This window comes from Cetorhinus maximus, chromosome 10, assembly GCF_964194155.1.
Source record: "Cetorhinus maximus chromosome 10, sCetMax3.hap1.1, whole genome shotgun sequence".
In the NCBI taxonomy this organism is placed as follows: domain Eukaryota; kingdom Metazoa; phylum Chordata; class Chondrichthyes; order Lamniformes; family Cetorhinidae; genus Cetorhinus; species Cetorhinus maximus.
In genome coordinates, this window is record NC_135888.1 from 99,416,049 (window position 1) to 99,430,405 (window position 14,357).

A 14,357-nucleotide genomic window follows, 5' to 3' on the forward strand; every position below is an offset into this window, starting at 1 on the left:
GCTATGCCTTTTTTAAGTCTCTGAAATATAAAACACAGCTGGTTGGTCTGAGCACTTCAACTCACTCATCTAACCAGTGTTGTTTATAGTTCATTTGATGCTAAGACAAACCCCAGTAGTTTTAAGACACTCTGCTGTCAGGTGTGGCCATACTTTTTCTATTAATGGATCTGCTGTTCAGACCTTGGTAAAGACTGGTAACTTTTAAGAAGAAATTTGAATTCCCAGGTATTAACTGAAAAGCCCGCACAAGATTTCAGGTTTTAAAGGAAAAAAACTTTTACTGGCAAAAGAAAAAGAACAAGTGCTATTAACTTAACACTATATCTTGTAAGCATTTTTATTTTAAACCAAAAGCAACATTAGCAAGCAATAAAGGGAAACCTGTGGATATGCAGTACTTAGATTTCCAGGAGGCATTTGACAAGGTGCCACATCAAAGGTTACTATGCAAAATAAAAGTGCATGGTGTAGGGGATAACATATTAGCATGCATAGAGGATTGGTTAGCTAACAGGAAACGAGAGAAATTAGGCATAATTAGGTCATTTTCTGGTTGGCAAGATGAGATGAGTGGAGTGCCATAGGGATCAGTGCTGGGGCCTCGACTTCCCAATTACTTGGATGAAGGAACCGAATGTATGGTTGCTAAATTTGCCAATGACACAAAGGTAGGTAGGAAAGTAAGTTGTGAAGAGGATATAAGGAGCCTGCAAAGGGATTTAGATAGGCTAAGTGAGTGGGCAAAAATTTAGCAGATGAAGTATAAAATGGGGAAATGTGAACTTGTCCACTTTGGCAGTAAAAATTGAAAAGCAGTGATTATTTAAATAGAGAGAGATTGCTGAACTTGGGTACAGAGGAATTTGGGTGTCCTGATACATGCATTGCAAAAAGTTAGTGTGTAGTACAACAAGTGATTTGGGAGGCCAGTAGAATGTTGTCATTTATTGCAAGACAAATGAAATATATAAGTAGGAATGTTTTGCTACAGTTGTACTGGGCATTGGTGAGACCACAGCTGGAGTACTGTGTACAGTTTTGGTCTCCTTATTTAAGAAAAGAAATAAATGCATTAGAAGCAGTTCTGAAAAGGTTGACTTGATTGATACCTGGGATGGGGGTGTTATCTTATGAGGACTGGGCAGACCACGCCTTTACCCTTTGGAGCTCAGAAGAATGAAAGGTGATCTTATTGAAACACAAGATCCTGAGGAGACTGGACAGGGTGGATACTGAAAGGATGTTTCCCCTTGTGAGAGAGACCAGAACTAGGGGACATAGATTAAAAATAAGGGGTATCCCAGTTAAGACTGAGATGAGGAGGAATTTTTCAGAGGGTCATGAGATTTTGGAGCCCTGTTCTCCCAGAAAGCAGTGGATGCAGGGTCAATGAATATTTTTTAAGGCAGAGGTAGATTGACTACCTTGTTAGTCGAGAAGCTAAGGTTACTAGGAGTAGGTAGGAATGTGGAGTTGAGGCTATGATCAGATCAGCCATGATCTTATTGAATGGCACAGCAGGCTTGAAGGATCGACTGGCCTCCTCCTCCTAATTCGTATGTTCGCCTGTATGGATACGGGCAGCAAAGGTTTTTTTCCCTTTTCATTTAACGTTTTATTAACAAGTTTAAGGGCACATAAGCTTCTGGAAAGTGTCAGACTCCACCGCCAGTGCTCACTGATCCTTCCGCTCTCGCAGATGGCGAATTGCAGACTTTACTGTAACGGTGGAGATGGTGTTGTGGACCCAAGCTCCTCCGGCCACTGTTTTCATGCAAGATCCACGATGCCAGATACCAACTGCCCTCGGCTTCAACTTTGTTTTCCCATAGAAGGAGCAGGTGTATTTGACATGTTGGCTGATCTCAATATTTTTCACCATCTTATGGAGTGAAGCTCCATAACGGGTTCCATATTTCCCCACAATCCCCACCTTGGTGCGCTTCGCCACACTTGTTTTTGATGAACTGAAACTTAGTGTTGTGAATGGAAAGTTGGTTGGAACCACATTAGAATTGTTGCACTTGGAGATAACAGAAACGTGAATGGCAGTTTCAGCAGCATTCATACTGAGGGAGAGGCGGAGACTGGCTCTTTTATGGAGATAGAAGCAGATGAAGCTCGTGATAGAGCATATAGGACACTGAGATTATGAAGATTGGGTCAGCCCCAGAAATTGCCAGAAGAGGGGTGAAATTGGTGGCATGAATACAGAATTTTAGCTGGAGGATATTTTGATACACCCAAAACAGGATATTAGGCAAATTTTCTTGTTGGAAAGATGGGCGTGGAATTGAGAGGCGGCAACACTTCCAAGAGTTTGGGATAAAAAGGAGGCAAGACATGGAGCAGTAGCTTGCTGGGGTATAGAGATTAAGGCTAAGTATTTTGAAGAGTGATATTAGTTGTTTTAAAAGGGAGGGTACAGAATGAAGTTGGGTTAGAATGGGGTAGGGAAATATGGGCAGTGAGGGATACAAGCAATTGTAGGGAAGAAGGAATTTTCAGAGCGGATGATTGTAAATTTCAGGTACCTCATTAATGGGTGTCTCCTGCTTTGCATCTAATGTGTGGCATTCAGTATGTAACAGATATGTCAAGCAACATAAATTTTATATAACTAATGTCTACCATGGTATTACTAATGGTGAGTCAGAGGATCTGCTGTTTTACTATACAATCATTATGCCATATAATGCACAATATATTATCAGGGTCACTGATTCATTGTAACCAGTGACCCCTAATGCCATTTTTGTTGCATAATGTTCTATAGTGGGACTCTGGGGAACCAACTTAAAAGCTCTCTTTCTGTGAAAACCCATAATAAGTGGCCTTAATGATTATATCCTTTACTTATATTGTTAATATCCTACTTTCCTTAAAGGTTAGAATATACAGGGAGACCAGGGGTGGATGCTGAAATCCTGGTCAGGTAAATAGCATTAGCGGGACATTGTGGGTGTGGCATGGAGAAATGGTTCATGGGTTTAGGAATAATGGAAAAAGCCCTAGGTTTTGACATTATTTGGGCGATGGGTACTCTGTGTTGTGGGACCAGAAGGGATTCTTGAGCCTAGTAATATTTTGGAGGGAGGGAGAAACATTCAGGGTAGAAAGTATAAAATGTGGTAGGAAAGCACAAGTTGAGGAAGGTGCAGTAGGAGGGACTGGTGTGGAAGCATAAATCTTTAAGGTAAGAGGGAGAAGGAATGAACACTCGACAGTTAAGGGATAAAAGAGGTGCAGGAGTGAAGTGTGCAAGACTTCAATTCCTCCCTCTTGCACAGCTTTGCTTAAAAATTTTTAAATTTAAATAATAAGGGCTTCTCCATGGTCAAGAAAGCTAATAAGCAGCTATAACCATAATCCCAGCAATTATCTATTCTTGGACTACTAGCATTTTTCAAGTAGATGCTGCCCCTTGGCATTCCATGTGTAAGCAAAGGGGAGATGGTAATGTCACTGGACTATTAATCCAGAAGCTCAGGCTAATGCTCTGGGTACAGGGGCTCAAATCCCACCACAGCAGCTGGTGAAATTTAAATTCGATTAATAAAATCTGGGATTGGAAGATGGTCTCTGTATTGGTGACCATTGTTGTAAAAACACACCTGGTTCACTCATTTCCTTGAGGGAAGGAAATCTGCCATCCTTACCTAGTCTGGCCGACATGTGACTCCAGACCCAGAGAAATGTGGTTGAATTTTAACTGCTCTCTGAAACGGCCGAGCATGCCAATCAGTTCGAGGGCATTTAGGGATGGGCAGCAAATGCTGGCCTTGCCAGTGAAGCCCACATCCCATGAAAGAATAAAGAAACAAAATACTGACAACATACAGCTTTACCTCACCAACACCTCTCTCGACCCCTCCACTTTCTCTCAAATTGTCACACTGCTTGTCTGACATCCAGAAATTTCCTCCAACTAAATTTTGGAAAACCATTGCCTTTAGTCTATGCCACAAGCTCCATTCCTCTCCCTGGCAACTGTCTTTCTATTTAAGACTTGCAGATTTAATGTATTATCCACCTTACTTGTGGAGCCGAAATCCCGTCCTCACATTGAGATATCCTCAATCCTTTTGTGTGGCAATACCACAGTGTTAAATGGGATCGATTTCGAACAGATTTAGCAACTCGACTGGGCAACCATGAGGTGCTGTGGGCCATCGGCAGCATCAGAATTGTACTGAACCACAATCTGTAACCTTATGGCCTGGCATATACCCCACTCTACAATTAGCACCAAGCCAGGGGATCAGCCCTGGTTCAATGAAGAGTTCAGGAGGGCATGCCGTGAGTAGCACCAGACATACTTAAAAATGAGGTGTCAGCCTGAAGTTACTACACAGAACTACTTGTGTGCCAAACAACATAAGTAAAAAGTGATAGAGCTAAATGATTTCACAGCCAACGGATCAGATCTAAGTTCTGCAGTCCTACCACATCCAGTCGTGATTGGTGTTGAACGATTAAACAACACACTGGAGGACGTGGCTCCACAAATATCCCCATCCTCAATGGGGGAGCCCAGCACATCAGTGCAAAAGGTAAGGCTGAAGCATTTGCAACAATCTTCAGCCAGAAGTGCGGAGTGGATGATCCATCTCAGCCTCCTGAGGTCTCCAGCATCAAAAATGCCAATCTTCAACCAATTTGATTCACTCCACATGATATCAAGAAACAAGGTATCTCCACCTTACTTGTGGAAGAAAAATCCCATCTTCATATTGAGGATATATTCCATCGTGTTGTGTGGCAAACCACCATTCTAAATGGGACAGATTTTGAACAGATCTAGCAACTCAAAACTGAGCGTCCATGAGGCGCTGCACGCCATCAGTAGCACAGTGTATACAACCACAATCTGAAACTTCATTACCTGGCATATTTCCCAATCTACCATCAAGCTAGGAGATCAACCCTGGGTTCAATGAAGAATGTAGGAAGGCATATCAGGAGCAGCACCAGGCATACCTAAAAATGAGATATCAACCTGGTGAAGCTACAACACAGGACTACTTACGTGCCAAACAGCAGAAGCAGCATGCAATAGACAGAACAAAGTGAACGCACGATCAACGGATCAAATCCAGGCTCTACATTCCTACCATATCCAGTTGTGCATGGTAGTGGACAATTAAATAACTAAATGGAAGAGGAGGCTCCACAAATATCCCCATCTTCAGTGATGTGGGAAGCACAGCATATCAGTGCAAAAGACAAGGTTGAAGCATTTGCAGCCACCTTCAGCCAGGAGTGCTGAGTGGATGATCCATTTCGGCCTCCTGAGGTCTCCAGCATCAAAAATGCCAGTCTTCAACCAATTCAATTTACTCCACGTGATATCAAGAAATGGCTGAAGGCATTGGATACTGCAAACTCTGTGGAACCTGATAACATTTCAGCAATAGTACTGAAGACTTATGCTCTAGTACTAGCCGCACACCCAGCCAAGCTGTTCCAGTACAGCTACAACATGCTGTTGTTCTGGCCATGCGGAAAACTGCCCAGTTTTGTCTTGTCCACAAAAAGCAGGACAAACAAACCTGGCAAATTACTGCCCCATCAGTCTGCTCTCGGTCGTCAGTGTTGGAAGGTGTCATTGACGGCGCTATCAAACGGCACTTAGCAATTACCTGCTCACTGAAATTTAGTTTAGGTTCCACAAGGGCTACTCAGCTCATGATCTCATGGCAGCAGTGGGTCAAACAGGGGCAAAAGAGCTGAACTCAAGAGATGAGAGTGACTGTCCTTGACATCAAGGCAGCATTTGACCGAGTGTGGCATCAAGGAGGCCTAGTAAAACAGGAGCCAGTTTAATAAGGAATAAGGGGGAAACTGCTCCACTGGTTGGAATCATATCTAGCACAAAGCAGGATAGTTGTGGTTGTTGATGGTGAATCATCTCAGTCCCAGGACATCACCACAAGCGTTCCTCAGGGCAGTGTCCTAGGCTGGAACATCTTCAACTGCTTCATCAGTGAACTTCCCTCCATAATAAGGTCAGAAGTGGGCATGTTCGCTGATTGCACAATGTTCAGCAACATTCGTGACTCCTCTGATACTGAAACAGCCTGTGCCCTTATGCAGCAAGACCTGGACAATATCCATCCTTGGGCTGACTAGTGGCAAGTAACATTCGTGCCACGCAAGTGCCAGGCAATGACCATCTCCTACAAGAGAGAATCCAACCATCTCCCCTTGACATTCAGTGGCATTACCATCTCTGAATCCCGCACTATCAACATCCTGGGGTTTACTATTGACCAGAAACTGAACTGGTCCAGCCATATAAATACTGTGGCTAGAAGAGCAGGCCAGAGGCTGGGAATTCTGCAGCGAGTAACTCATCTCCCCAAAGCCTGTCCACTATCTACAAGGTACAAGTCAGGAGTGTGAACGAATACTCTCCACTTACCTGGATGAGTGCAGCTCCAACAATAATCAAGAAGCTCAACACAACCCAGGACAAAGCAGCCTGCTTGATTGGCACTCCATCCACAAACATTCACTCCCTCCACCACTGATGCAGCAGTGTGTACCATCTACACAATGCACTGTAGCATCTCACCAAGGCTCCATCAGAAGCATCTTTCAAACTCATGACCTCTATCACCTAGAAGGACAAGGGCAGCAGATGCGTGGGAACACCACCTGCAACTTCCCCTCCAAGCCACACACCGTCCTGATTTGGAACTATATTGCTGCTCCTTCACTGTTGCTGGGTCAAAATCCTGAAACTCCCTTCCTCAACAGCACTGAGTGTCCCTATGCCACATGAACTGCAGTGGTTCAAGAATGCAGCTCACCACTGTCTTCTGAAGGACAGTTAGGGATGGGGAATAAATGCAGGCCTAGCCAGCAATGCCCACATCCTGTAAAAGAAGACATTTTTAAAAACTGTTATCCCATTTTAGATGAGAGCCACATTACATACAGCGTATTTATTGTTCAAAGCATGAAGTTTTATAAAATCAACATGGTCACATCTACAGCGAAACCAGTTAAACTGTAAAAAAGTTTAAAAAAAACTTTACGAGCCCAACTGGATTGCCAATTCTCATCCACAGCAAAGGTTACATGATTAAAGTTTGTAATAGTTAATATTCAAAGTACAAGATTCTTAATGCACTGCATTCAAGGTGATACAGCAGCCACTATAAATTGGAACTTGATGTGATTTGAATAATGGCTGCATATATATAAACAGTAACTACTTGAGTTTTTGTTTGTACTTTCATAACAGAAGCAAAACATAAAACTTCAGAAAATGACTTGGAAATTCTACCTGTAATAAGGCCACGCAGCAATACTCTTCCAAAGAGCTTTGGTTCCTGTTTGGAACATGAGCAAAGAGATGTATCAAAAGAAACATTTGAGAAGGAGAAAAAGCCATCTAAGGAAGCAACATTAGAAACGATCCTAAAAAGACTTAAAGAGAAACGAGCAGAGGAAGACTGGCCAGAGGATATTAAGGTATTATTAGAATAGTAACCTTTTGTCTGCATAATTTGGGTGATCTAGTAGAACAATAAGTATGAATCTCACTTGTTCCTTTTTCTTGTAATTATTTTAACTGCTTTTTTAAAAGTCTGCTTTGAAGTTGTGTTGTTTTGATAGATTAAATGTGGAGTACAAGCCGCAAAGTTGTAACTGAGCATTTTGTAATGAGCCTACTCTTGAAATTGTGTAGCTTCTTTAGCGATTTAAGGCTAAGCTGAATATAATAGCTTAAATGTATAGAAGCTTCCTTGTAATATGCTTGGTAGTTCCTTCCTGTCTCATGTAGGGGACTGAGAACTAAATAGTACACACGATACACTGTTGCATTATGAAAATGCCCTTAAATTTAATGGTGCGGATCTTCCGAGGAGCTGCAATCATCATCTGATTGCCGCTGCTTTTGTAAATTCCCCCAACTCAATGTTACTCCGCATTTCTTCCACGACCTTCTGAGCCTGGCTTTTCCAGAAATGCGGAGCACAGCATCATTGGGGGAGCTCAGTCAAGGGGAAGACAGAGCACTTCCCCCTTTTATGGCACCAGCTGCTGTATTGCAAGTCTCAATGTCCAGTTTGAATGTTAGTGAATGGATGAGTGTTGGTGAGTGAGTGGGCGGGTGGACGTTGGTTGGTGAGTGAGTGGGCGGGTGAACGTTGGTTGGTGAGCGAGTAGGTGGGTGAACGTTAGTTGGTGAGCGAGTGGGCGGGTGAACGTTGGTTGGTGAGCGAGTGGGCGGGTGAACGTTGGTTGGTGAGCGAGTGGGCGGGTGAACGTTGGTTGGTGAGCGAGTGGGCGGGTGAACGTTGGTTGGTGAGCGAGTGGGCGGGTGAACGTTGGTTGGTGAGCGAGTGGGCGGGTGAATGTTGGTTGGTGAGCGAGTGGGCGGGTGAATGTTGGTTGGTGAGCGAGTGGGCGGGTGAATGTTGGTTGGTGAGCGAGCGGGCGGGCGAATGTTGGTTGGTGGGCGGGCGAATGTTGGTTGGTGGGCGGGCGAATGTTGGTTGGTGGGCGGGCGAATGTTGGTTGGTGGGCGGGCGAATGTTGGTTGGTGGGCGGGCGAATGTTGGTTGGTGGGCGGGCGAATGTTGGTTGGGCGGGCGAATGTTGGTTGGTGGGCGGGCGAATGTTGGTTGGTGGGCGGGCGAATGTTGGTTGATGGGCGGGCGAATGTTGGTTGGTTGGTTGGTGGGCGGGCGAATGTTGGTTGGTGGGCGGGCGAATGTTGGTTGGTGGGCGGGCGAATGTTGGTTGGTGGGCGGGCGAATGTTGGTTGGTGGGCGGGCGAATGTTGGTTGGTGGGCGGGCGAATGTTGGTTGGTGGGCGGGCGAATGTTGGTTGGTGGGCGGGCGAATGTTGGTTGGTGGGCGGGCGAATGTTGGTTGGTGGGCGGGCGAATGTTGGTTGGTGGGCGGGCGAATGTTGGTTGGTGGGCGGGCGAATGTTGGTTGGTGGGCGGGCGAATGTTGGTTGGTGGGCGGGCGAATGTTGGTTGGTGGGCGGGCGAATGTTGGTTGGTGGGCGGGCGAATGTTGGTTGGTGGGCGGGCGAATGTTGGTTGGTGGGCGGGCGAATGTTGGTTGGTGGGCGGGCGAATGTTGGTTGGTGGGCGGGCGAATGTTGGTTGGTGGGCGGGCGAATGTTGGTTGGTGGGCGGGCGAATGTTGGTTGGTGGGCGGGCGAATGTTGGTTGGTGGGCGGGCGAATGTTGGTTGGTGGGCGGGCGAATGTTGGTTGGTGGGCGGGCGAATGTTGGTTGGTGGGCGGGCGAATGTTGGTTGGTGGGCGGGCGAATGTTGGTTGGTGGGCGGGCGAATGTTGGTTGGTGGGCGGGCGAATGTTGGTTGGTGGGCGGGCGAATGTTGGTTGGTGGGCGGGCGAATGTTGGTTGGTGGGCGGGCGAATGTTGGTTGGTGGGCGGGCGAATGTTGGTTGGTGGGCGGGCGAATGTTGGTTGGTGGGCGGGCGAATGTTGGTTGGTGGGCGGGCGAATGTTGGTTGGTGGGCGGGCGAATGTTGGTTGGTGGGCGGGCGAATGTTGGTTGGTGGGCGGGCGAATGTTGGTTGGTGGGCGGGCGAATGTTGGTTGGTGGGCGGGCGAATGTTGGTTGGTGGGCGGGCGAATGTTGGTTGGTGGGCGGGCGAATGTTGGTTGGTGGGCGGGCGAATGTTGGTTGGTGGGCGGGCGAATGTTGGTTGGTGGGCGGGCGAATGTTGGTTGGTGGGCGGGCGAATGTTGGTCGGTGGGCGGGCGAATGTTGGTGAGTGAGGGGGCGAGTGCAGGGGGGGAGCGAGTGTGGGTGCGTGGGTGGATACGAACATATGAAATAGGAGCTAAAGTAGGCTATTCGGCCCCTCGAGCCTGCCCCACCATTCAGTAAGATCATGGCTGATCTGTTTGTGTTTCGAGTTCCACATCCCCGTCTACTCCCGATAACCTTTGATTCCTTGCCTAACAAGAATCTATCTATCCCCGCATTAAAAATATTTTAGTGCCCCACCACCACCGCCTGAGGCAGAGAGTTGCAAAGCCACACAACCCTTAGAGAGAAAAAATATCTCCTCATCTCTGTCCCAAAAGGGCAACCCCTAATTTTAAAACAGTGCCCCCTCGTTCTGGATTCAAACACAAGCGGAAACATCCTTTTCGCATTCACTTTGTCAAGACCATTCAGGATCTCTCACTCTTCCAAACTCCAGTGGAAAAAGCCCAGCTGCCCAACCTAACCTCATTAGACAACCCACTCATTCCAGGTATCAATCTACTAAACCTCCTCTGAACTGCCTCCAATGCATTTTGCATCCTTAAATAAGGAGATCAAAAATGCGCACAGTATTCGAAATGTGGTCTCACCAATGCCCTGTATGACTGAAGCATAATATTGGTGAATGGGTGAGTGGATGAATGTATGTGAATGGGTAAGGGAGGTGGATGTGGTGGCAGTGTCACTGTGAGTGATTGGGGGGGTCAATTGTGTAGTTATCCAGATGTTGGACTAGTTTTAATTGTCTAACGTTTCTTGGGTAACTATCCAGGTAAGTACGTTGGAACTGTTTGAATCTGAAGTCTCTAGCTCAGAGTCAGAGACATTTGTGGGGGGTCCTATGGAGCATGAAAATTGTCCATTGGAAGTTGAAACTTTCTGGGCAGTTCCCACATAGGTCCACACATCAGGACTTCCACAGGGGGCCAATGAGCAACTTCGGTCGTTTATCCAATTTCCGATAATTCAGAGACAGGAAGATTTGGCCCATGTGTCAAAAGGGGAAAAAAAAATCAGAATTAATCCAGACTATTTAAAATGCAAATAGAAGCAGTGCCCAAGCTTATAGCTGACAAATTGCTTTACAACGTTTGGAATGTTGTGTTGCCATTAGAATTTCACATTGTTTAATTCCAAATGTATTTAATTAACAGGAAATGAGACAAAACCATTTAACGGCAGAGAAGATAGCCCTTCAGAAGAGTCTGTTATATTTTGAGAGTATTCATGGACATCCGGTATGTTTACTCTTATCTATTTTTAGGACTTGTTGATCAATCATAATTATTGGCACTTTTTAAATCTAAACTTAAATGTCAAGCATTACATTAATTAAGTGTGTTGTGTACATCAACGTAAAATATCAGTTTTTATCAAGTGAGGAGTGAATTTGATGCAGTTAAGAAGTAAGATATTTTAGAGCTGACTGGAGAAGTGTACAAAATGGATTGCGAATCTGGAGGTAACAAGTGTTATGTTGGTATTTGTTACATGTAGTAAGAATTTGTATTATTCTGCTGTTAATTCTGTAAAAATGACTATTCACGTGAAATAATTTTGTGATTGGCTTTGGGATGAAAGTAACTTAACATTGGCCAATGTTGACAAATTGCAATTGAAAATTTTTAATTTTTTAATGACCAGTAATTCAGGTAGCATTACAAACTTCCAAGGTGAAGCTAGAATGGTTTGTAAATTAGTATCTAAAAATTGTACTGGATTAGATTGTTGTATTCCCTGGTATCGATAAAGTTATATGAATTAATGAAAAAGTCATAAATAAGACAACAGTTATTTTTTGAGTAAAATTAGTGTAATAATTGAATATTTTGTGTATTAACTGTTTAGTGTAGACATTGAGACAATGGAACCATCTATGAAAGCATTCCAATCGCCTTGTAAGAGTATACATTTATGTCCAGTTTACTGTCCTGCTTAGTACTCATTATCTAATGAAGTTTGTCTAATTTCCCAGGTTACTAGGGAAGAAAGGCAGCTGGTGAAGCCTTTATATGATAGATACCGACTTGTGAAACAGATGTTGGCCAAAGCAAGCGCAACACCGGTAATTGTAAGTGTGAAGGCCCCTCAAAGTAACAAAATTAACAACTTGCATTTTATACAGTGCCTTCAACATAGTAAAGCATTACAAGGCACTTCACAGCAGCATAATCTGACAAAACTTAGCCAGAAAAGGAGACATTAAGACAATTGACTAAATGCTTGTTCAAAGAGGTAGATTTTAAAGAGGGCCTTAAAGGAGGTAAGAGAGGCAGGGATCCAGGGAAGGAATTCCAGAGCTTGGGGTGTAGACTGCTAAATGTATGGCTGCCAGTGTTGGGGTAAAGGAAATGGGACGTGGACAACAGGCCAGAGTTTGAGGAATACTATGCTTTGCGTTTTAAGGTAGGAGGAGGTTGCAGAGAAGGGATGGGATGAAGCCGCAGATATGGATTTGAACACACAGATGATAATTTTAACATGAAGGCGTTTGTGGCTACAAGCCAGTGTAAATAAGTGAATCCAAGGGTGATGGGTGACTGGGATTTGGTGAGAGTTAGGATACAAGTGCCAAGAATTTGGATGTGTTGAAGTTCATGGAAAGTGCAAGATGTGCTGCCAGCCAGGACAATATTGGAGTAGTCTAGTCCAGAGGTAGCAAGAGCATGGATGAGGATTTCAGCAACAAATGGACTGAGGCAGGGATGGAGATAAACAATATTGTGGAGTTGTAAGTCAGCAGTCTTGGTGATGGTGAGGTTATCAGATTAGTAGCTCAGCTTAGGGTCAAATAGGACATTAAGGTTGCAAGCAGTTTGTTTCAGCCTGAGATGGCGGCAATCGATTAGAGTTTGCAGCAGAGGCCAATTTTTAATTGGAGCTCATCCAGGGCAAGTTATCTGAAAACATTGAGGCAGTAGAAGGATCAAATGAATTAGAAATGAGGTAGAACTGGGTGTTGCATCAGAACAGGAGTAAGCCATTTAAGAACATTATAGAAGAAACCGTAGCAGGAGTAAGTCATATGGCCCCTTAGTCTTGCTCTGCCATTTAGTATTTTCATGGCTGGTCATCTACCTCGACTCCACTTTCTGGCCAGCTGCCCATATCCCTTGATTCCTTGAAGTTTCATCAACTCATTGTGCTACTGACTGGGGGGACTGACACCCAGATATAGCATTTGCGTTGATCCTAGATCCTTCACAGTCACTGATATTAGCAACATTACTTTGCTGTCTTCTAATGTTACTTCATTTTTAAATGTACTCCAAACTTGGCAAAAGTGTCCTCGTAATAACCACTTGTTTGAATGATATCCCGATCACAAGATTATCACAACCTCTGGTTAGAAAGGAAACCTCATTGTAAGCAGGTAATTGTCTGAAAATGTGATTTCTTCCTGAGATGGTACAGAATTGTCAACCTGATTAACTCCAAAGTTGTATACCAATCTTTAAGGAAGCGAAGGCAGCTTTATCAAAACCTTCTACATTGCTCAAAGCAGTTTTATTGCCAGCATTGATGTAAAAGAGGCCATGCTACCAGCTACACAATCCCTTGTAAAAGAGTTAGTCTTGGGCAACTCCCTGTTTGAAAAATTCCTTCATAACTAATTCATCTTGAATAGAACATATTTCAGCCCATGGCTAGCTTCACAATAGTCTCATAACTGTGAAATTTCCCAATTGAACTGTATACACTGTATCAGATGGAATATCCAACTTTTTTTCGATGAAGGGGAAGAAGAAAAATATAAATGGAAGTGTACGCTCTTTCAGTTGGACCTACTGATGCAGGAAATTGGTCTACAGTGTTTTGTACTTCTGACTTCACATGCGTTGAATTTCTTGTTTGTACCTTGGGAATTCAGGCACTAGAACACCCTGCTAGTGAAGATTCAGTTGTTATAAACCTAATGGATGTACTTGCAAGTCAGATGCTTCTAGCGCTTGTCCCCTTCTCTTGCGAACACTAAGTAAGGTTGCTCAAGAGCTGAAGTCAGTCTGAACCTGTGGCTTTAGGCTTTGATGGATCAGCTTCATCTCAGCTGCTTCTGCCTCTGACTCCTTAAAAAATTCAGCCTTGCTCCCACCTGTCACTCTCCCAGAGATGCCACATCTCTGAAGATGCATGCCTACTCTTTTTTTTTTCCCCTCCCTCATTCCCTCCCCCCTCCCCTAGCAAATCCAGGATAGAGAATCACCACGAACCTGTCAAATACCTGGCCTGTGTTATGATTCCTGTAGAAACTGATAACCTTAGAAGGAAGGAATCCCCAAACGACTCCAACAGAAGAAACTGATGAATAAGATTTCACCTTTTTAAAATGTTTACTGTAATGGTCAAACTCAAAATCAACATAAAATTAAGCAAGCATTAACAGGCAAATGACATTTCAATAGAAACAATGAAGTTCACTTTAAATAGTTGATAAAACAAAGATAGCTCTCAACTGTTTCAATGATACTGCCAGTACAAATGTGGCACCAGGTGCAGTCTCTATCTTTCAAACTCTGCCTCTGGTACGTAAGATCTCTCTCTTTTTCCACTCACTGGATTTGGCCCTCATGTCACTTTCACTG

General features: G+C 44.3%; 1 protein-coding gene and 1 pseudogene across 2 annotated transcripts in view; one reads left to right on the forward strand and one right to left on the reverse strand.

The window, feature by feature from the left end:
* The window catches only part of LOC144685874 (protein FAM13B-like), a 176,334-nt gene that overhangs the window by 135,059 nt on the left and 26,918 nt on the right, over nt 1–14,357 (forward strand). For both annotated transcript variants that reach the window (XM_078550870.1, XM_078550871.1), the window contains 3 exons: nt 7,256–7,485; nt 10,929–11,012; nt 11,750–11,845. In XM_078550870.1, the coding sequence (XP_078406996.1) occupies nt 7,256–7,485; nt 10,929–11,012; nt 11,750–11,845 (410 nt within the window). The remainder of the gene's footprint in view (nt 1–7,255; nt 7,486–10,928; nt 11,013–11,749; nt 11,846–14,357) is intronic.
* Nucleotides 1,640–2,071, reverse strand: LOC144686102 (large ribosomal subunit protein eL43 pseudogene; annotated as a pseudogene).